The sequence below is a fragment of the Hylaeus anthracinus genome, unplaced genomic scaffold, assembly GCF_026225885.1.
Source record: "Hylaeus anthracinus isolate JK02 unplaced genomic scaffold, UHH_iyHylAnth1.0_haploid 12002, whole genome shotgun sequence".
NCBI lineage: Eukaryota > Metazoa > Arthropoda > Insecta > Hymenoptera > Colletidae > Hylaeus > Hylaeus anthracinus.
Window position 1 is genome coordinate 10,315,198 of NW_026534349.1, and position 21,465 is coordinate 10,336,662.

General features: G+C 36.9%; 2 protein-coding genes across 7 annotated transcripts; one reads left to right on the forward strand and one right to left on the reverse strand.

The window, feature by feature from the left end:
* Nucleotides 1–1,211: 1,211 nt before the first annotated feature.
* Nucleotides 1,212–2,082, forward strand: LOC128892073 (DNA-directed RNA polymerase II subunit RPB11). Its single transcript, XM_054152169.1, has 4 exons — nt 1,212–1,399; nt 1,480–1,569; nt 1,649–1,823; nt 1,886–2,082. Exons 1-4 carry the CDS (start codon nt 1,347–1,349, stop codon nt 1,919–1,921), a joined length of 354 nt encoding a protein of 117 aa, XP_054008144.1. The 5' UTR covers nt 1,212–1,346; the 3' UTR covers nt 1,922–2,082.
* Nucleotides 2,083–2,233: 151 nt separating this feature from the next.
* Nucleotides 2,234–21,456, reverse strand: LOC128892039 (restin homolog). 6 transcript variants are annotated; one of them, XM_054152083.1, is made up of 22 exons: nt 21,307–21,456; nt 20,550–20,692; nt 15,750–15,818; nt 15,191–15,343; nt 14,050–14,241; nt 12,473–12,674; nt 11,452–11,671; nt 10,480–10,524; nt 9,375–9,515; nt 9,138–9,302; nt 8,553–8,573; nt 7,568–7,748; nt 6,822–7,493; nt 6,633–6,751; nt 6,244–6,556; nt 6,013–6,164; nt 4,294–5,939; nt 4,138–4,228; nt 4,036–4,066; nt 3,781–3,955; nt 3,512–3,690; nt 2,234–3,211 (listed from the first exon to the last, which is right to left on the reverse strand). In XM_054152083.1, the coding sequence occupies exons 2-22, from the start codon at nt 20,659–20,661 to the stop codon at nt 3,165–3,167; spliced, it is 4,926 nt and encodes a 1,641-aa protein (XP_054008058.1). In that variant the 5' UTR covers nt 20,662–20,692; nt 21,307–21,456; the 3' UTR covers nt 2,234–3,164. The 6 variants fall into 6 exon arrangements, with proteins under 6 accessions (XP_054008058.1, XP_054008064.1, XP_054008062.1 ...); XM_054152089.1 differs by lacking the exons at nt 20,550–20,692; nt 21,307–21,456 and adding exons at nt 19,772–19,828; nt 19,975–20,022; XM_054152087.1 differs by lacking the exon at nt 15,750–15,818.
* Nucleotides 21,457–21,465: the final 9 nt, after the last annotated feature.

The window sequence follows — 21,465 nt, forward strand, 5'->3', positions numbered from 1 at the left end:
AAATTTCGATACGTACCATGAATTCCTCGTGCCACCTCCTCGCATATTATGTTCTCCTGTTACCAGGAATAAAACTCCGATATTTGTCATCACAATTGTAAGCGGGGAGCGATTTGCAACATTGTTGAACTTGCAACTTTGTTGAATTCTGCGGGGAGCGATTTGCAACATTGTTGAACTTGCAACTTTGTTGAATTCTGCAGGGAGCGATTTGCAACATTGTTGAACTTGCAACTTTGTTGAAATCTGTGGGGAGCGACTTGCAACAATGTTGCGAAGTTTGGAAATTGCGTCGCTCAAAAGTACAACAAAGTTGCAACTCAGAAGTTCGGCAAAATGTGATGAAATCCGAAAAATCGACTCGACCTGTGCAACATTGTTGTAGTCTTTTGCGGAGCAATTTGCAACATTGTTGAAATTTTGAGCGGAGCCGTTGCAACATTGTTAAACCAGGAAATATTACAGATATGAAGCGAAATTATAGGGAAATGTACCAGGAAGTAAAGGGAAATATACCAGGAAATAGAGGAATATTAAAGGGAAATGTGTAAGGTAATGGAGGGAAATTAAAGGGAAATATGCCAGGAAATGGAGGGAAACTAAAGGGAAATATACCAGGAATTGGGGGGGGGGGGAGTTAAAGGGAAATGTGTAAGGAAATGAAAAGAAATTAATGGTAAATATACCAGGAAATGGAGGGATGCTAATGGGGAAATGTACCAGGTTGGTATCAATGGCGCCATCGGCGGGTAAACCCCCAAGTTAGAAGTGAAAATGGTTTCCCACTGTTGCTGCAAAATGGCGACACTAAATGAATGATTGATAATCACTGCTGCAGTAAATAAATATTCATAGAAATGATAAATTTGACATATTAACTTGTATATTGTAGTATTATATCGCAAGGAATCGTATTATTTGTGCATTTATAGAAAATGAAAAGTAATACATGAAATGGTGTCGGTTGTGCCATCTAGCAGCAACAGTGGGAACTATTGTCACTACATACTTGCGCATTTTACCACCGATGGCGCCACTAGTATTAAAAACAGCATTAACAAAATATTGTTTAAATTAGTCAATTCTACGTATTTATTCCATTTTATTATTCCAGACACCACTTATTTAACTTTATTTTATGTTAATTATAAAAAAGATTAGTATCAAGGATATCTATCCTTGAAAAATTAGTTCGGCCTGTTGACCGCTAGGCGGCAATACTGTATTTTTGTCCATAAATTGAAAGATTGCGTTGTTATTGATAAGTGGTAACAGTAGGAGTTATTTTCTAATTACTAATTTAGTAATCACTTCATCCAGTTGCGGTATAACAATTCAACAACAAGATGAACGCACCTCCAACCTTCGAATCATTTCTTCTTTACGAAGGAGAGAAAAAGTACGTAATGTAATTCAGTTAACCTATAACTTCTATGTTTTTATAATAACTTGTGTATGCAATTTTTATGTATTACCTAGGATAATCAAAGAACAAGATACTAAAGTTCCCAATGCGGCTATCTTTACAGTTAACAAGGAAGATCACACTCTTGGGAACATGATTCGCAAGTAAGTCTATTTTTAATTATATTTTCCACAAACATAAATGCATAATCAACAGCAATTCTTTTCTATTATTATTCAATAGCCAACTATTAAAGGATCCGCAGGTTCTATTCGCCGGATACAAAGTTCCACATCCGCTAGAACACAAATTTGTGATTAGAATCCAGACAACATCAGACTACACACCTCATGAGGCTTTTATGCATGCAATTACAGATCTTATAGCGGAACTTTCGTTATTCGAAGAACGTTTCAAGGTAAAACACAAATTATACGGTTGTAATTTTTTTACATGCTATTGTATTCAAAATTGTTTCAGGAGGCAATCAAGGAGAAAAAAGAAGGCTTAGATTAAGTCAGTTTCCCCAATTATCTGTGGACTTTAAGCGATTATGTAAATAAATTATCCTTTTGTAGAATTTTTGTATTACACAAGTGACCTGATATATTATTTTATTATGCGAAAATAATTGATACATATATATGCGAATAAGTAAATAAACATTGTTTAAAGAATTTATGCTTTAAAATTTTTTTATTGTTTATAATTAATAGAACTTTAGATGTTCCTTTTTAATAACAGGAAAAGTATTAGTGGTCAATAGATCGTACTGTGTATATTTGTAGTCTTTGAGCTTATTTACACGAGTTTACGAAAAATACTGTAATCAGTCTATTAGAATTTATTTCTCTTAACTACAAAGCATGAATCTAATTAATCAGATTTACATTTAAAGATGAGACTAATTCAGTGATCATTATTAACCCTGTTTTAAGACTTAAAGTTGAAAGGCAAGAGAGTAACAAGTAGTACAATTCTACCGAAACGATTTTTGTACAGACGTTGATGACGAAAGCACAGCGTAACGCGCACAGAAAGCATTTCCTTACATTACACTGGACGTACAAATATTCTTTCTGAAAAACTATACTACCAATCAGTACAGGTATTTTTTCTATTATGGTATAAGAATCAAGCCAAGTATTGAAAATCGGTTTAAGAAACGCCTCTTTTCGAATACTAATGATTCGAGTACCTAATTATTGAAAAAAAGGAACTATCACTGAATGTAATGCGTTTCCAAAGGCAAAATAAATATTAAATACATGTACAGATCGATATAAATAATTGTTATGTACATAATTACACTCGATTTCCGCAAGTTTTGCGCGGTATATGTGTAACATTTCATTGTGCACACTTTCACAATATATGCTCCCTTCTCATAAATTATTATACAATTTAACAATATATCATAGCTAACTTAGTTGTAATTCGGACCTATTATTGATTTGTATCGCTTTGTACTGTAATAATTAGGTGGAAGTAGAATGAATGTAAACAAAAAACATTTCTGTCACATTTCTGTAAACGTATATAGAGTTTTAAGCTATAGGTTTAATATGGGAGCACAGGTTTTTCACCAAATCACCGGAGTTTCTGGATGGATACGCACATTCTATGCAGGAAGACACATACAATGGTTGCGTTAAATTCTTTCATATAAAAATATACTCTGCAAAATCTTAACATGTTTTTTCGCGTGTGTAGGATATTTGACAAGCTGTGAAATAGGACTACGAATAATTACACGCTGTTAAAACGTCTCAGCATCGTCGCAATCACGAGTATCGTGTCCAAACACTGTAAAACAATCAATCAATATCATAAACGGAGCTAGGTATATAGAAGTAGACAGGAGGTTAGGAAACAGTTAGTTCGATAAAAAAAAACGCGTGTTAGTAAAAATAACTCTATCATTTAATTAATTGAAAAATAATGTATAGTTATGGAGAGGTTAGTTGATATAAAAATATTTTAACGATCTTAGAGACTTCTTCACCGAAACTTTCAAACGTTTGTTTTTTCGTTTGGGAGAAAGAATATTATAAACAGATGCAATGAGAAATGCAATTCGTATAAATCTGAACAATGAATTCTTACTTTCGCAGTTTTCGCAGTAAGGTCTTTCCACTGACACTTTCTTTGGTGATTTTGCAACGTTCTCTGGCTCAAGGAAATCTTGGGCTTGACGTGGGCAATCTTCAGTTTCGTGTAAGTCGAACTGATCGCAAATATCACAGAACATACGTGGCGCGGCCATACGTTTATCTAATGTGCTTCTAAAATTAAACAATTAATATTCAAGCGTTACTTTCCTATCACTGTTACTTGGATAACGATTTGTAAAAAGAAAAGTAAGTACTACGAACTGAGTATAATCGTCAGCTTCGTTAGCAGGTACTCCCATTTCAAGAACTTCTACTTTGCACATTAAAGTTTCATTCTTACGCTGCATATCCACTATCACGGAATTCAAGAAGTCTATTTGACTCTTTGCTGTTTCATATTCTTCTTGCAATTTTAATACGTCGATATCTTTTTCAACTGGAATGAAAAATTACATTTCATAAATTTTCAAATAAATGGAACGTCTACCGCGTATTTCGAGAATTTCACAAATTTACCTATATGTTGTTTCATGTCACCCCCAGCTGCCTAAAATTCGAATAAACAATGCGTTACTTGCCGAGTACTACTCGATTCTATAATCGTAATTAAGAACTTACATCGTAATTATTCTTCATGTTCTCACGAGTCAGTTTTAATTGATTCGTTGCTTCCGTCCATTTAGCAGTAATTTGTTTGTTTTCCCTTTCTCTATAAAAAGAACAAATATAATTCTAGAAATGTTTGAAAGTCTTAATAAATGTCTATATACTTACAAGTTACTTTGTGCCTCCTTTAACTGTGCAGATTCCGTGGATATACGGTTTAATTTCTCCAACAGGTTTTGCATATTCTTGTCAGCTTCGTTTTCTTTATTCTTTATAGTATTCAACAATATTTCAATCTTCTCTTCTCGATCTCTAAGCAACTTCTCGAGGGATTCTTTGGTGTCCATTAAATTTCCATTCTCCTTATTTATGTCATCCAATTTATTTTGAATGAGCTTGAACTCCTCATTTCTCGTTTGCTCGTGCGCCTGTAGTTTCTCCGACTGTGTATTTTCTAACGCTTTAATTTGTGCTGTTAACTTATCGATTATTGCTTCCTTATTATTCAAATCACTAATTTGTTTATCTACGAGATCCTGAAGTGCGAGCTGTTTCTGCTCTAATTCAGAATTTTTCCGGGTTACAGTCTCAAATTCGATCTGCTTAGATTTAATTTCAGACTCTAAAGTGTTTTGCAATTTCATCACAGATTCATCTTTGGCGTTTTGCAGTTCTTTATTCGCGTGTTCCATGTCTTGAAGCGAATTGTTTTTCATGCGTAATTCTTCTCCAACAATTTTCAACTGCGATTCTAATTGTTTTATGTTATCTTCTAAAGAATTTTTTGTTTCTAAGATGTCAACGACTTCCTTTTCTTTCTTCGAAAGTGTTTCTTGTACTTCTTTAATTTCTGCCATACTATGCGCTTGTTCTTCCTTCATGGACGCAATAGTCTCGTTCAGTTTCAAAATTTGAGCCTCGGTTTGTTCAGACGCCGTCTTCATTTGAGCGAGAGCGTCTTCCTTGATTTTAATAGTTTCCGTCGCACCAGTTAATTTGTCTTTCAGTTCTTTGACTTCATTAGACATGACATCTAACGAGATTGTGAGATTTTTATCGATGGCTTCCTTATTAACTAATAAAGCTTCATTTGTTTGTTGTAATTTTAAATATTTATTTTGAATTTCTTGAAAACTAGAATCCTTTTCCGATATCAAGGACTCTAATTTAGAACGATTTTCTGTTTCAACGGCCAGCTTTTCCGTTAGTTCCTCGATAGACCAACGATTGGCGCTCTGATCTGCTTCTAACTTTGATTTCATCTTTTGCAAAGTTTTAGTTTCTTTTTGAGACGCAGTTAATTCCGCTTGCATATCACTGATTTGTTTCTGAAGAGAAGACATTTCTTCTTTGTGAGAATTTTGCAACGTGTCGCATCGTTTCTGAAGGCTGAGTACTTCCTCTTTACTTATCTTTAATTCATTAGCAAGGTGAAACGTTTCTTCAGATTTCTCTTTAAGATTATCCTTGACACGTTCATTTTCACTTATTATTTTGTTAAGTTCATCGTTTTCTGTCTCGAACTGTTTCATTTTTCCAGATAATTCTGTATTTAATTTTTTCTCATTTTCCAATTGAGATTTGCTATCATCTAGTGCAGTGCGCTGTTCCTGAATCAACGTACTAGCTTTATTCAACTCTTGTTCCACGTTACTTAATTTTCCTTCCAATGATTTTATCGTGCTTTCACTTAAAAACGCTTTGTCCTTTAATTCTTCAAGTTCTTTTTCTTTCAAACGCAAATCCTCGTTATATTTCACCAGTTGCTCAGAGGAATCAGTAGAACTGCTCACCAGATTCGCAATATCTGATTCCTAAATATAACATAATATTTCAATATTTCATCCTAAATTGATATGCTAAAAACTTTAGGGAATCGTTACCTACCAGTTTTTCTTTTTGAGTGGTTACTTGTGATATTTTATTTTCCGAGCTGGCGACTTGCTGATTCAATTCTTCCACATTACTTTCAAGTGCTCGAAGTTCGATCTCCAGATTGGTCTTGGTTTGTGCTGATAATGTAAGAGCATCTTGCAATTCTGAAACATAAGAGACAATAGCGTTAATAAATTTAGTATCGCAAACAGTAAATTGGAATTTAATATTTATCTTTTTTACCTGAAGTCTTTTCCGTAAGATTCTTTATTTGCTCGTCTTTAGTTGCAAGGATCGATTTCAGTTCAATTATATCCTTTTCTAATTTACTAAGCAATTCCGATTTTTGAGATACGTCTGCTGTTACTTCTTCGATATATTTCGTTTTTTCTTCGACCTGCCCCTGATAATGCTTAATCAATTCTTCGATTTCAGCTGCAGTAGTAGAACGTAGTTCAGACAATTCTTTTTCCTTCACTTTTAATTCTTCGCTTAATTTCTTCAATTGCGCAGAAGAATTTGCCTCGGTAGCTATTAAAGAAGCAACATCTTGCTCCTAAATGAGCAAAACATTTAGTATCGATTCAATCATCTGTTATACAAAAAAGGAGACTCGAAAAACCGATACTTACTAATTTTTGTTTTTCTTGAACTATCTTGAAACTGTCGTCAGCCCTTGATCGGTACTCTTCTATTTGTTTCGAAAGTGTAGCGTTCTTTTCTTCCATTAACTTAAGCTTTTCGTTCAGTTCTGTAAAATGGAGTTTCATTAAAAATAAAGTAAACGTTTCAATTAAAAATCTTTTAAATCACAAATGTACCTTCGAGCTTCCGCAAAGCGACGTTTAATTCTTCATCCCTTTTTTTACCCAAATCAATTTGCGCAGACAGTTCATTCATTAGTTTTTCAGTCTCGGATGTTTTCTGATCGAGTTGCATGAATACTTCTTTAATCCTCGAGTCTTTCATATTCAATTGTTCATTGAAAGACTCTGAAAGTTTGTTGATTTGCTTAATGTTCTCTGTCTTAAGATCCTCTAAGGCTACGCTTTGTGCTTCGAATTGCTTCTTCGATTCAGTCTCAAACTCTAGTGTCTTTACTTTTACGAGGTTTTCCTTCTCCTCGATGATTTTCTCATACTTTGATATCAAAGAATCTTTTTCCTTGACATTTTCTACCTTGATATACTCTATCGTTTCTTTAGCACGTTGCAATTCTGTTTTTAAAGTGTCTGCAGTGCTTTCGAATTCTTTCTTTATGTTTTCTATGATTGTACTTTTCTCATCCAGAACTTTCGTCATGCGTTCCAATTCTGTTCGCAGATTTGCTTCCGATTCTTTATGCGTTGCATTCTCCTTCTGACTTTCGTTAAGTTTTAATTCGAACTCTTTTATTTGCACGACACATTGTTCTACCAGCGCTGATTTTTCGTTCACTTCTCTTTCGAGACTGGCTTTTGTTTCTTCCAGACCTCTGTTCTGGTTCTGTAAATCTACATTGGTCGAAGGTGAATAACTTCTACTCAAACACAATTATATTTGTTGCTAATATTATTATTCGAAATACCTTCCAATAGGTGTTTCTCTTGGGTAGTAGCACTGGAGATTTCATTTCGAAGACGTGCTAATTCTTCTTCAGTTTCAAATAATTTTATACTGTCTTGTTCCAATTGACCAACACGTTCTCTTTCCTCCAACAATTGCTTTTCGAGATCCCTGATCCTGTTTTCATTTACAGTATTTATCACCTAACGACAAACGTGCTCGTTTAGTACTCAGATGAATCAACCTATGTCAACATCAACTAATACGAAGCGTATCGAGATATATAAGGGCATTGTTTACTGTGTCGATAAATATGCGTTACATTTGATCAGATTGTTAACAAAACAAAAATGTAATGGAATACAAAAATACGATGTTTTGATATGCTTGAACAAATATAAAACGTATTATTTGATTTCGATATGTAACAATATACAACCATGTATAACATGAAATGCCAAAAATAAATACAAAGTTAACACAGTATTCCAAACAAAATTTACAATAAATAAATAATAAATAAATAAGTAACGAAGAAATAAATAAATTACATCTTTCTTGAAATTGTTGTATACTGCGTGAGAATCATTACGCATTAACAATTATTTTATACGCGAAGCACAGACTTAGCGTGATTGAAGCGATAACTGGAAATTTAACAATTATTTTGCAGTGCATCGCTGAAGCATTGTTAATCCCACACCTTATTAACGTATCTAGTATCACAAAGAAACTAAACCTGACCTTTAAACCTTTAGCGTATCCTGATAATCTAGATTAACATTGAATAATATTACCGTGACTTAAACCGTGATACTTAGTGGTAACGAAGATCGAAAGAATTAGTCGTGAAAGCATTAAGATAATGCGACGTGTCACATAGCCTTTTGACAAAATTGAATTAAAATGATAAACGTAATGACTACAATGGCGATAAGAGAAGCGTTGCAGAAAAACAGCGTCATCAACCCTTCCTCTGGCCCAAACGGCTGCCATGGTATACTCACACATTGCTCAGTTCTCTCTTTCTGAAAATAAACGATAAGTTTCTTGCATTAACCCATAGCCTAGATAAAAACACATTGAGTACCTTAAGAAATGATGAATTAAATTCTTTTCATTTATAAGCATAGCTTACACAATTATTCTTTGAGACATTTTTATATATTTTCAACGGTTAATCGCATATGCACTATAAGCCTCGCCTACCCAACACCATTTAGAATGGAAAGCTCCTAATTCTAACGAAAGCATATTAATCTATTCCCTAATTTTAAGTAATACCTGCGATTCTTTATAGTTCCAGTAAGCATTTGTTGTACAACAATATTTTCAAACGCAAAGGGGAAACGAAAATCTCATTAACGAAAGTAAGATGAGAAACGAAATAATTAATGCATATCTGTTTTTTATTTCACGTTACGGTTTTGTCTAACACTTGATAAATGCAAGAATCGTTGAATGCTTCTTTAGAATTCCTTTCGTGAACGTCACACTTACCTCATTTATTCTACATTCACATAAGTGTAATCTATTATCATAATATATATTTTTTATATCTGGAATAACAGTTGTTCAATTAAAATGTATACCTGAATATCATCCTTATTGACCGACTCTTCTTCAAAGCGGAATAGAAGGTCTTCGCATTTTCTTTTCTCTTCTTCAAGTTGTTGAGCCAGTGCATTCTTTTCCTCGAGTAACTTCGTAAGCGCAGTTTCCGCTTCGGTGACTGTCTTTTGCATTTTCTCGCGATACTTAAAATTAAAATAATTTAGTATGGTAAGCACGGTATAAGCATACAACATATTCAATACTACAACGGATACCTGTTCATATTCATGTTTTATTGAGATTATAGACTGCTCTGCCTGGTCAGCTTGATTCGCTGCTTTTGTAACACGGTCACGTTCTAAATCTCTTTCTCGTCGAAGAATCTCTATCTCCTGTTGCTTCTCCTTTAAAGTTTCCTAAAATAATGAAAACAGGTATAAAGAAATGGTTATACTGTTATTTGATTCTACTGTTATAAGATTTAAAAGTACATTACTATATCTTGCATACCCTAAGTATTACACAAATCTCTCATATTAGGAACTTTTCTATATAGGAATTGGATAGGTAGAACATAAGCTAATTAGAAGAATGAATTTCAATTATATTACTTCTTGCATTATATCTTTGTATTTTCTACTTGTACATTTAAGATTTTTGTGATCAAATAATAAGTCAACGAAAACTAATATTTACTGCCATCAAAATGTATTATATATCTATATACTCATGGCCTATGTATGTGTAAATCGTTCGTATAACTTTATCTTACCATATCAGAATTGTTCTTGAACTTTTAGTGACTGGAAAACTGGTTTTTAATAAATGTATAGAAACTTTGTAACTTCAAAGACACAACAATCATTGCATTGAAATCGTTAAGTTAACAATATATATATATATATAACAAATTGGATGACATTTCTGACGAACGTAAAGTGTTTTCCATTCTAGCAATAAATTAAATAAATTATTAAAATAAGAGTCCACGACACTGGTACCATAGAATTGCTCGTCTAGAGAGAACAGATTAATATTAAGAAGCAAATACCCACCTAGGTGAAATCTGGATTCTAAGGAGATTACAGGGATGGAGGAGGATTTTATTAACACCATGTACAAATATCAGAGTACCTTCCTAAACTACTTATCATCTACTATACAACTAAGAATTACATACTAACAAAGAAAGTTGTAATACAAATCGCACTCGTTAAATACACAAACTAATTAAATCTTGTGCTTAAATATTAGGGAATAATCACAACGCGCTTGTTAATCCGTCTCTACGCTACACTCTACGTAAAGAACATTTCAATTGTCACACTTTCAACTAAAACTAGCGACAATATGCAAATAAATGTTAGATCATAATCTCACCTGCAGGGTAGTTCGTGCAAGTGCCGGCGTGCGCAAACCAGGCCTCTGGAATTTTGGATGCAACAAAAAAAACATAAAGTGTATCATGCGAACAGCCATACGTTTAAGCTGCAACTCTGTTTTACTTTTACTTACTCTTGTCCCTAATAAATAAATGGTCTGGTGTAATAAAACATTTTAGCAATTAATCGCCGACTATTAACAATAAGGTACCATGAGACAGGACGATTCTTTAAGTATTTAACAACAATGTCACAGTCGCGCGACTACTAGAGTTAGAATTTACAAAGATTAAGAATACTTAACTATTCTTTGGATCGTGATTTAAACTTGATTTAGCTAGACATGACTATGTATCACTCGACAATGTTATCCAACAAAAAACAATAGCTACAAAATCAACAACAAAAACAACCGAATATCTACATCAAACTAACAGCATCGCTATGTATCTAATCAACGTAAGTAACAAGCTAATAAACAATACGCATTTTCATTCGCAAACGCGTTTCACTGCAAGCTGCGCAGGGACCTTTTTTTCGCATAAGTTAGAAAAGAAACGCGTTTGCGTGGTGAAAACCTCTTCTACTCAACGCAACTGGAGGATCTGAAGGGTGTTGTTGGTTTCTACTTGCAAACCTCATTTTGGAGAAATGGACAGGGACGTTTGATATTTCTAATATATGTATAAATTAACGTCAACCTAGATTAACATATACTAATGCAGAAAATCCTATTCCAAGTTGAAAATTGTCTCTATATGGGTCGGTAATTAAAGTGTCAATGTACAGCGTTCGTTTCGTTCCAGATATTAAACTAATTCATCCTCTTCGATCGTCCAGAAACATGATCCCCCAATTGCTCTGAGCAGAACGTATAAAACGGTAGAGATAGCCACGGGTCTGCACTCAGGATTGATGATGCAAGCTGCAGTACAGGCCGTCCTCCTCATTCTGGCACGGTGAATCTTACCCTCGCGGTACTGATACCAGTCCTGGCAGCCGTGCTCGCTGTGCTGGCGATACTCGACAGCGAGATGAGCGATTCCCTGGAACCAGTCTTCTTCAAGGACGAATTCAGGGCAGCGCCTGTTGGCTTGTGCACCACGCACAACGACCTTCTGCTGGACGGCGACCGGCTGACCTTGTGCACGGGTGCGAACAGGCCGTATTTAGGTCGACACTCGAAGTACCTGAAGCAACGCTAAACCAGTTAGCAGATAATGCAGAGAAAGGTCTAACTGCGGGCGCGAATTACTCAAATATTAAATTCCGAACTTTCTATCGCCAAGAGGACTTCTGGGTTTAGACTGACATTTGCATATTATATAGGACAAGTATTGTGTAACGGGTAGCCTATAGGAAAAAAAGCATAATGTACACTTTACCTAACTACGATACATTGTAATTAGGAGACGATTAAGTTGGTAGACGATTTAAGGATCTGAAGAGCTGAGAGACAGGCAGGAATGGAAACAGGGAAGGAAAGAGGTCGATAGGTTGCATAATTTGCTTTCGATCGCATTCTGTACTTGGACCTCAAGGGTCGAGAAATTCATTACAGACTCGTTAACTCAGCTAAAAAAGTATTAGGTTGTCCAAAAAGTTTCTTTCGCTTTATTAATAAGTAATACATGCACAATATTTTATGTTTTATGTTACATTACTGAATTGTGCACGATTCATTTTGCTCAATTACTGTTACAACATGAATATATATGAAATTAGATTGTCTATTTATAGAAACACGACCACATAAAATAATTGAGTGCAACTAGCGAAAGAAACTTTCGGGACAACCTAATATTTGTAACAAATCTCAAGATCGCGGCTAGCTGTTTACACCTGTTCTTCGCATACAAATGAAGTTACGTGTACCTGCCTACTGTCTGATCGATCAGCGTTACATAATCGGTCGTAACAGGATCCAGGAAGGAGGTTGAATCGAAAATTGGGAGCATTCTCTACTAAATTAAGGAACAGTCGATGCAGACCTCTTGTCGCCAACGGAGCCATCGTTCTTGCCAACTGGATCATCGAGCTCCACGCCGCACCACTCGCCTGCCGCGAATTCTGTGGTGCCCAAGTACCTGAGGACACCGGTTTTGCTGCCTTGGCTGGACGATACTATTACCCTTTCGCCTATCCTGAGATCCCTCTGCGACACCGTGGACGACAGACTTGTCGTGGATGCGTCTGTGTGACGAGTTACATGCTTTACAAGTGTGTAAAGTCCGCGAGGCAGAATATATTGGTGCTCCTGGTCTTTATTCCTCGTCTTTATTCGACGGGCAGATGCTCAACTTTTATGTTCCTCACGGAGGCAAAGTTACAATAGAGCTGGGTAAACTTCCATCTTAAACAGTAGCTATATTATCGGAGTAGAACGCTAATTAACGATGCTTCTGTCCGTGAAATTAAAACGGGGATGCCGCCTCCGGCGACCAACATTTTCTGCCTCGAGTACGGCACATGCGAGAAACTCTTTTCTACGCGTAACAATAACGAATAACAAACATTCACGAGGTCCTCGAGACTTGAACGCCTCGAGAGCTTACAATCAATGGGTTACACCAAATTGGAAGTTGGACTTAAAAATCAAATAACAGTACGGTGCGCTTCTATCCGAATTTCTAATTCCACGTCTCCAACACGGTGTGACCCCTTAAAATACAATTACATAGTAGGAACGGAGATTCCAGAGTTAGAAGGTGACACGGGATTTTTACGTTTTCTTTTTTATTGTTGGCGAGAAGGTGAGGAATCGGTGCACATCCGATTTATTTACTAAGAGAACACAATTCGACTGAGGTTCGACTACATAAATAACAAACATTCAAGGATATAGGGCTTGTAATACGTGCGGAGTGCGTGGGAGGATACTACGATGTTTCGTTTAAGAGAAACTGCCGAGTGAAACGTAAAAGTGTCTCGGCGCTAATGCTAATAAATAAAGTACAGCGTGATGCGGTGTTAGGCACAGATATTCACACAAGTCCATGGAACGTAGAACATTTTTTACAATATTAGGAGCGTCTACTCTTCGCGCAGCATGATCTAAGTTACTTCTACTGGCGTGCAATTAGGCGAACAACGCTGGAAACATTCCAAATGGTATGGAACAAAGAAAGGTTCGTTTCTTTTTTTTTACAGAAGGAGAACACACTGCTTTCGATTCCAACGTTTTCAGAAAATCTCGAGGTGGGGCATTCTGGTTTATCGCCTCAAAAATCGGTGATCTTGAATACCGAATAGTCTGGATGCTGGACATAAAGAGACAGAACCTAAATTTAATATTGGAAAGTGAACTTTCGAGACTCCAATAAACGTGCAACTTTTATAGCTCGATCATTTCTATTCCCCCTGTGGTCAACTATTTCCTCGACTAACGTTATTCGATACACAAAATCGCATCGCTAAACAAACGCGCGATAGAGGCTTACAGTGATACATCCGTTTGTTTTCTCGAAAGGAAATCTTGAAGATTCATCGATTCTAAAGGTTCCAAACCAGAATGTGCCCTTGGAAGCACACTACGGACGAGGGGCGTATCTCTTGAACCGATCCTTACTCAGTGAGGGAGACATGGACTTGGCGAGGCTTCCTTTCGTGCTGTCCGGTGGCGTCGTGGGGGTCTTCTGGGTCGGCGACATGGGAAAGTCGTCCAAAGGTTGCCTGGTCAACCTGGTCAGACGCGAGAATATCCCACGTTTAGGCTCGCACTGGAAGTACCGGCAACCCGCCACCGATCCATCGTTCTTCCCTGAAGTATAAACATCGTTCAATGTTCTCTCCTTCGAGAGAATTTTGACCGACGCACAGTGCGGCGAATGATAGGCAAACGTGTACAAAAATAGTATTTCTATTTTTTTTTTTTTTTTACTTGTTCGTGCTTGGTAACATAGAAAATGGATTTAGATAAACATTTGTGGCTAAAACGTTTTCATTGAAATGTTTACATAAATAAATATGACATTTTTGTATTAATTCTGGTAACCAAACGAATGAAACTATACGTGACTATTTAATAGCTCATCAATAATCATTTTATAGATTTAAAGTAAACTATATTTTATAACTATTATTTAAGAGTATAACAGGTAACGAATATATGTCTCTAATTTTTTTTAATTATAACTTCGTGGAGCTCTATTGAGATCCACTTTTCAGCAATGTCAATATTCTTGATTTTAACGACTCGTTCTACAAAAATTTATTTCTCAAATATTAGCAGGCAGGAACCAAATATAAAAGAATCACTAATACATTCTTTTACATTTTTTTTTTTTAAGCCTATTTTAAAATTTAATTTCGAATCTCGCGCATAAGAATTTTGTAATAATCAGTAAACTGTTAATATAGGCAACAGCTATGAAATAAACATACCCATAATAGTGGAATCGATGACAGAGAAAATGAGCTATGAAGAATGAATATTACTACAGACTAATTGTAAGTGAAAAAGAAAAAAAAAAAAAGAAGTAAATTGTACTATCGTAAACTGCGAACTGAAACTGAACGTGATAATATGCTACAATTAGGTAGCCATATAACTATAAATAAGTGCGGTTTCTTAGCAACCACAAACAATTTCAAGCTATTGACATCTATGTAACAAAATAAAATGCTAGATTGTGCTCTAGCAAATTCATCATTTTTCGATTTTTGGCCATTAATCGACGCACTGTGCGACGTTCCGCACGCTGTCTTACCGATTGGTTCATCCAGAACGACACCAGCCCAGTCTCCCGGGGCGAACTGTGTCTCTCCGATGTAGGCGATCGAGCCTGGCTTGGTACCACCGACCCACACTCGGTCTCCTATTATAAAGCTGTCGGTGTCCTCCGTCAGGACGACACTAGTATCTGCCCGACATCGAACCACAAACATGTTTAACATGAAAAGAAACTGAATCGCAGACAGTTAATAGTTCAACGTTAAGAAAATTCCAAGGTCTACTTTCACAGGTCCGAGAGTTTTATCTTGGCCAAAATACGATATTTAACGAACCATGAATCGTAGAGCGAAAAACTCGAATCGATAACGTGGTCGGTATTGCTACAATAAAATCCTGAACACGATATCGATACGATGGTCGTTCTGGTAATTTCGACGCTTGGTGAGAGCAGCACCAGATCGACGCTTCGATAATGGCGAAATAGGGAGATCGAGGGACTTAATACGCACCCCTTGAACGGTACAATTCATGCCAGGGCTAAGAAAACTCTAACTGGTAGATGATAAAATAAAATAAAATAAAAAAGCACTTACCTGATCCCCTGCGCAGACCAGCCTCGCTTAATCGGCGGCCGTGCGTTTCCCAGAGATGATCCATCTGGTCTGCGATCATGCAAAACAACGCAGAAACAATGCAAAATCAAACCAAACAAATCATGCTTCCTGGCACAAGCTCGCAAAGAATACAAAACGTTAATCTCGCTTATTGCAAATACTAAACGTAGACCTTTGTTCTAATTAATGATTGTACGAGATAAAATCACGATAGACGTTTGACTATTCGAACAATTATAATAACAATTAATCTACGCGTTGCGAAACGACGTCACGCATCGCGAAGACGATCATGGTGTATTCTACAAACGAGGCTTGGTTTTATTGGTTATCGCTGGTACATCGACGCCACAGGAAGTTAATTTCGTTTGGTACGAGGTTCTTAGATGGAGAGTTATGTAAAACAACGATTAGCAGGGTGTGTTCGAGTATGAATTCATTGGTTCTATCGATTAGCGGAGACGCGTGGACCATGAAGTTATATAAGAGATTAAAGGGAATATCTAAATTTTTCTATTCTTCCGAGAAAAGACTTCGTACTACACCGTAGAAGACGAGAAAAACCAATACTGTACGCGACAGATGTTTGTACGATGTAACGCACCGACTGAGAACAAACTAAATCATGTTTTAGATAACAATTGGGGCGTGCATTTTTAATTTCTTCTGACTTCTATTACACTTCTATCGTTAACTCGGAATATTATATACGTAAGATTTAATTACAAATCAATCAAAAAATTCAACGGCTATTTAGTTGGAATAGGTGATCGATTAGTGATACGAGATCATTTACAGGCGAACAACGGTTGAGCGTGTTAAACGATATATAAAACGATATCGCGACTGTTTTGATTTTAATTCAATTAAAACGCAAGTCGACCGTATGATCTCGCTCGTAGTCCCGTTCAACAGAAAAACACAGAAAAATATCGCGATTCGCGTTTAATTAATGATTCATGAGAAAGCGTAGGCGTGCCAGTGGTAGTAGGTCGCTCGTGTGGGTAGCGGTTTCTGTTCGACGAGATCGATTCGTGATTAGAACGCAGCGAGATTCCACCTAGATCGCGGAGATTATTCGACGAATACGCCAAATTTCGAGAAACGTAGGAACTATTCCAATGGCAAACTATTTCATCTATCATGTTAGGAATTTATGAAATGTGCGAGTACCCGAATTTCTACAACATTTTTATAATGAATACACGCTTTATAGATTCGTAACAAATGTATGAAGACGATTACGAATTTGAAAACACGTACTCTTTACGAGTTTACAAAGAACGCGCGCGAATCTCTGGTCAGATACGTTTGATGACTAATAAACTTGAACACCGCGTTCGTCGTTTACGGATAAAATCTATTACAGAGTTGGCCGGGATCGAGTCCAACCAAACATACTACAATTTACGATTAGCACAGTGTCAAACACCTTGACCACTCGTAATGCGATCCGCCTAAGTAGTCATACAATCCAGATATCTCGGTGTCGCGAATGTGGACGCTCCATATGTAAACAAGGTTAATGGCGTAAGCTATACGATTACTACTACGGTTGTCAGGTAGCAATTTGTTCCTGGAATCTAATCTAATGATCGCACAGTAACCCGATCCGCGTAGTCCCTGCTCCGAAATCGATATTCAATCGCGCTCAATGGCAGCTCGCTGATCTATCAAAGGGTTTGCTACCCAAGTCCTCGCGAGAAATCTCAATTTCATCGATGAAAATTTAGAGTCACCATAAACGGATCTGAAAGAAATTGAATATACAGGACGCGGCCGAGTAACATGTACTAGCGGGCACGAGGCGGTTCCTTATGAAAAAATAAGACCAAACTATGCAATACAATTTTTTCATTTAAAGTTCAGTTTTCGAGAAAATCGAGTTTGATCGTTTAATTCGTATGTATGCTGTTACGGCTGAGTTACGGTGCATCGAGCATCGTATAACGCGTATCGTGTTTATAAATAACGATCTGAGACTTCTTCTAATAGTTATTTGTCTAAGCAGTCAGTTTTCGTTGATCTATCTGGCGATGATGTACACGAATAAGGGATACGTGTTGTACGATCCTCGACGAACCACAACTCAGCCGTAACAGCATATACGAATAGAATTTTCAAACTCGATTTTCTCGAAAACTGAACTTTAAATGAAAAAATTGTATTGCATAGTTTGGTCTTATTTTTTCATAAGGAACCACCTTGTGCCCGCTAGTACATGTTATTCGACCGCACCCTGTATAGAAGCAGTAATGATGTACCCATACACTGATCTCAGAATAATAGCAGTTACAGTGAAAGTAATGCGAAATATTTTGAAACGCTTAAAATAGGTGGTATCCCCATACCTATTACTAAAACAAGATTCTAAAATGATATTAAGTGCGTGATCCTACAGGTTACATTAATAGCACCAGTCACGGTTAAATGAAATTTATAGTTAAGCCTAAAAATCGGCTCCTAAATATCACGGAGGCGCAAAAGTTGCGGCATCCTCAATCTCGCCCTCACGAGCCGCTTATCTCTCCATATTTAGCCGATGGTGTCAATGTTGGCGAACACCATGAGACCGATTGCGTCAGAACGAAAGATCGTCACCTTAGGAAACGTGATCTACGAAGGAATGCTAATGAAGACCGCGAAAAAACGTGTAAACATCTGAATGATCCGCTTGAGACCTTAGAAATGTATGTAACAATTTGTCCGAGGAATTTCAAGACTCTGGGACACCGAGCAAAATCTTAAATTACTAGAGTAACAGCTTGAAGCGCTACAGTTTGGTACAGACGAAGATCCCTAGGTTAACAACTTTGAACGTTACTTCGAGGACACCCGAGAAGCAACTAAAAACGAAGAAAGCGCCAGTTTTATCCAGTCCTTCTAAGAACAAGCGAGTCCACTTCCTGGCGATCGCGAATATCGAATGTCAGGAATGTATCCGTTTCCACGTCAAGTCGAAAATTGGCATCGTTACCTTGAGTTCGTCTATCGCGTTGCGATATTCGAGCCCCAGATACGTGTGCGCACCGTTGGGAACGGAGCGCGAATACAGAAATCACGGGCAAGGTGGATCGCGGCTGGCGCGAAAAGCCCTACCCGAAAAGGGAAGCGCGGACACGTGGGAGGAAAGACGAAACGGCTGGAAATCGAGCGTACAATAAACACACCGGATTGCATAACCGTGTGCGTCATGCGATGACTGCACCGACTGCACAGGTCCCGTCCCAGCGTCGTTGTCGTTCTGCAGCGGTGCGAGGAAGGCGCACTGATGAACCAATAAGGCAAGATAGGTGCCCTCGATTCCGAGAGACGCGCTTTGTACGCGACGCGCCGCGTTTGTTTCCACTCGCGCGTGCCTCGCAAGATGAATAATCGAGCGATTTATCGAGATCGTGAGGCGGAGGGTGATCTTCTAGATTAGGTGCCCGTTCGAGATACAACACGATGACTCTACGGTCGATTGAATCCATTCGGGTTAACGAGCAGGACTTTGGAGGAGATGGATGATGATCACTCGGCACCTGAATCCTCGAGAAATAGGAAACAGTATTAAGGATAGGTGTATAATTGTTAGGTATTTGCAAGATCAGTGATGATGAGTAATATAATTCTACCAAACTGTACCAAATACTGTAATTCGTAAGACGAAGAAGGACGAAGATTCTAAGGCGAATTGTATCCACTCAGACAGGAGACTCTTGGAGGCAGATGATGATGAGTACTTGCAACTGGATTCTGAGGAAATAGGAAATACAATTGAGAATAGGAATAGGACTGTTAGGCGTTTTTGTCAAATCATGTTGAAAATTGTAATTTTGGAAATAAACACCATCCATAGTTGTAACCATTGAGTATTTATTAATAATATAAGACCCTATTTTCAACCCTGTCCTTTTCACGTTATATTATTAATAGATGATCAATGACTACAAGCATGAATAGTGTTAATGTATTAATAAAGAGAAATACTTATCTCCTTTGGATTATAAACCACATACCTTCACTTATAGAGGTTGCACCCCTATGTTTAAGAAACACTGATCAAACAAAAACACCTACCAAAGAACATAATGATATTGTTATTCGGTGAATCGTATATCGTGTTAGTGATAAGTTACACGAGCACTAATATCGACAGAATTTGCTAGGTAATCCTAGAGTATCGTTTCAACGATTGCTAGCGAGAAGTCGTTGTATTTACCAGATCGCTCGGACGAGATGTGTTGCGGTGAGAGGTGGAAGAACGACTCGCGAGAAGTTCGCGGGCTCGCGCTTGTAAAAGCATTCGTTCACGTTCATCTCAGGGTCTCGTGGGCGTACTCGTTCGTCGGCGTGGGGCACGAACGAGTCGCGATTGAGCTTCAATCGAATTTTTAACCCTTCACCACAATATGTACACCCCCTCTTCTATCCAATAAACAGCTTTATAAATTTTGCACAGTCACGGGTCTACTCATTTCCTTGTATTATTATTAAATACCAAATTCATATGATTATTCTCAACAAAGAATAAAATATATTGTTTAAATGGTTTGGTCTACTTCTATAATCATGTATGCATCTATGTATCTAAATGATTGTGGTGATACAATGTGCATGTAAATAGAATACTATCCTAGAAAGTAACGAAATACTTATCAACTTAATATATTCCTATAACACAGAATGCATGAAAATATTGAACTATAGAAATAAACTACAGACACGCTGAACAATGGAACATAATCATCTTAAAACGTGCATAAGATTTATTAGAAACATCTGTTAAAAACTTACTCAACGATAGTCTAGGCATTGATGGTGGGACTGCTGGTCTTGGTGGAAGATTGCTGCATGGTCGACCAATTTTTGACGGTGGTCTTAGTTTTGATGGTTTTGGATCTGCCATCTTTTATATACACACTTATTGTTATATAACACTGAAACACAAAATTATTAAAGAGTTAGTAAAATGGTGGATTACAAGAAAATCTATGTTCAATGGTTGATAATTAAACTCGTGTGTCAACATTGTTACAAAGCATTATAATAGCAAAATAACGAATGAAATATACTATAACAAACAAACATACAAGTAGAACAAATTGTTTCATACTTTAGATGAATTAATATAAAATAATTGTGCCAAAGACATCCTAACGATAATTACATCTCGAATTTACGTCTCTCATGTACAGTTTATATTTACATCAACTTCTGATTTTAATAATGACATCATTGCTATCGCGTTCAAAATATGAACCTTAAAAAAAGCACAGTGGAAACGTCTCTAAAGCGCAAAATTGAAACGAAAGCTTGAATTGGACGTACGCTTACAGAAACTACGCAAGAGATACGTTTATCGCTTGACATTCGTTAGTAATCGAAAAAGTAAGTTCTGTTATTTTTATACTCGTCAGACGAGACTTTTCGAAACGCGAATTTCCGTTGGAAGCGGATATTATGACGTTAAAAAAAAATGTCAAACGGAAGGAATGTTAACCTCTTCGAGACCAATGCTTATCGTTTTACGAGAATCTGCGTGTATCCTCACCTTATTTAACCGTGACGTGATGTTCACGAGTGCAAACAATTAACATATTTTATGGGCAACTATTAGAACATCGATATTCTCACAAACGAGCACCGCGAAATATTCGCACAGATTCACACGACGGTTAACGGAAAAGTGACAATTTCGACTGGCGCCAGC

What these genes read in the sequence shown, in the direction of transcription:
- LOC128892039 (XM_054152083.1), bottom strand. Translation starts at nt 20,661, where the DNA reads ATGGCAGATCCAAAACCATCAAAACTAAGACCACCGTCAAAAATTGGT. An exon ending in TGGTCTGCGCAGGGGATCAG is followed by an intron (nt 15,344 to 15,749) that starts GTAAGTGCTTTT and finishes GATGTCGGGCAG; the next exon opens with ATACTAGTGTCGTCCTGACG. An exon ending in CGCTTTGCGGAAGCTCGAAG is followed by an intron (nt 6,752 to 6,821) that starts GTACATTTGTGA and finishes TCCATTTTACAG; the next exon opens with AACTGAACGAAAAGCTTAAG.
- LOC128892073 (XM_054152169.1), top strand. Translation starts at nt 1,347, where the DNA reads ATGAACGCACCTCCAACCTTCGAATCATTTCTTCTTTACGAAGGAGAG. An exon ending in CTTGGGAACATGATTCGCAA is followed by an intron (nt 1,570 to 1,648) that starts GTAAGTCTATTT and finishes ATTATTCAATAG; the next exon opens with CCAACTATTAAAGGATCCGC. An exon ending in TATTCGAAGAACGTTTCAAG is followed by an intron (nt 1,824 to 1,885) that starts GTAAAACACAAA and finishes AAATTGTTTCAG; the next exon opens with GAGGCAATCAAGGAGAAAAA.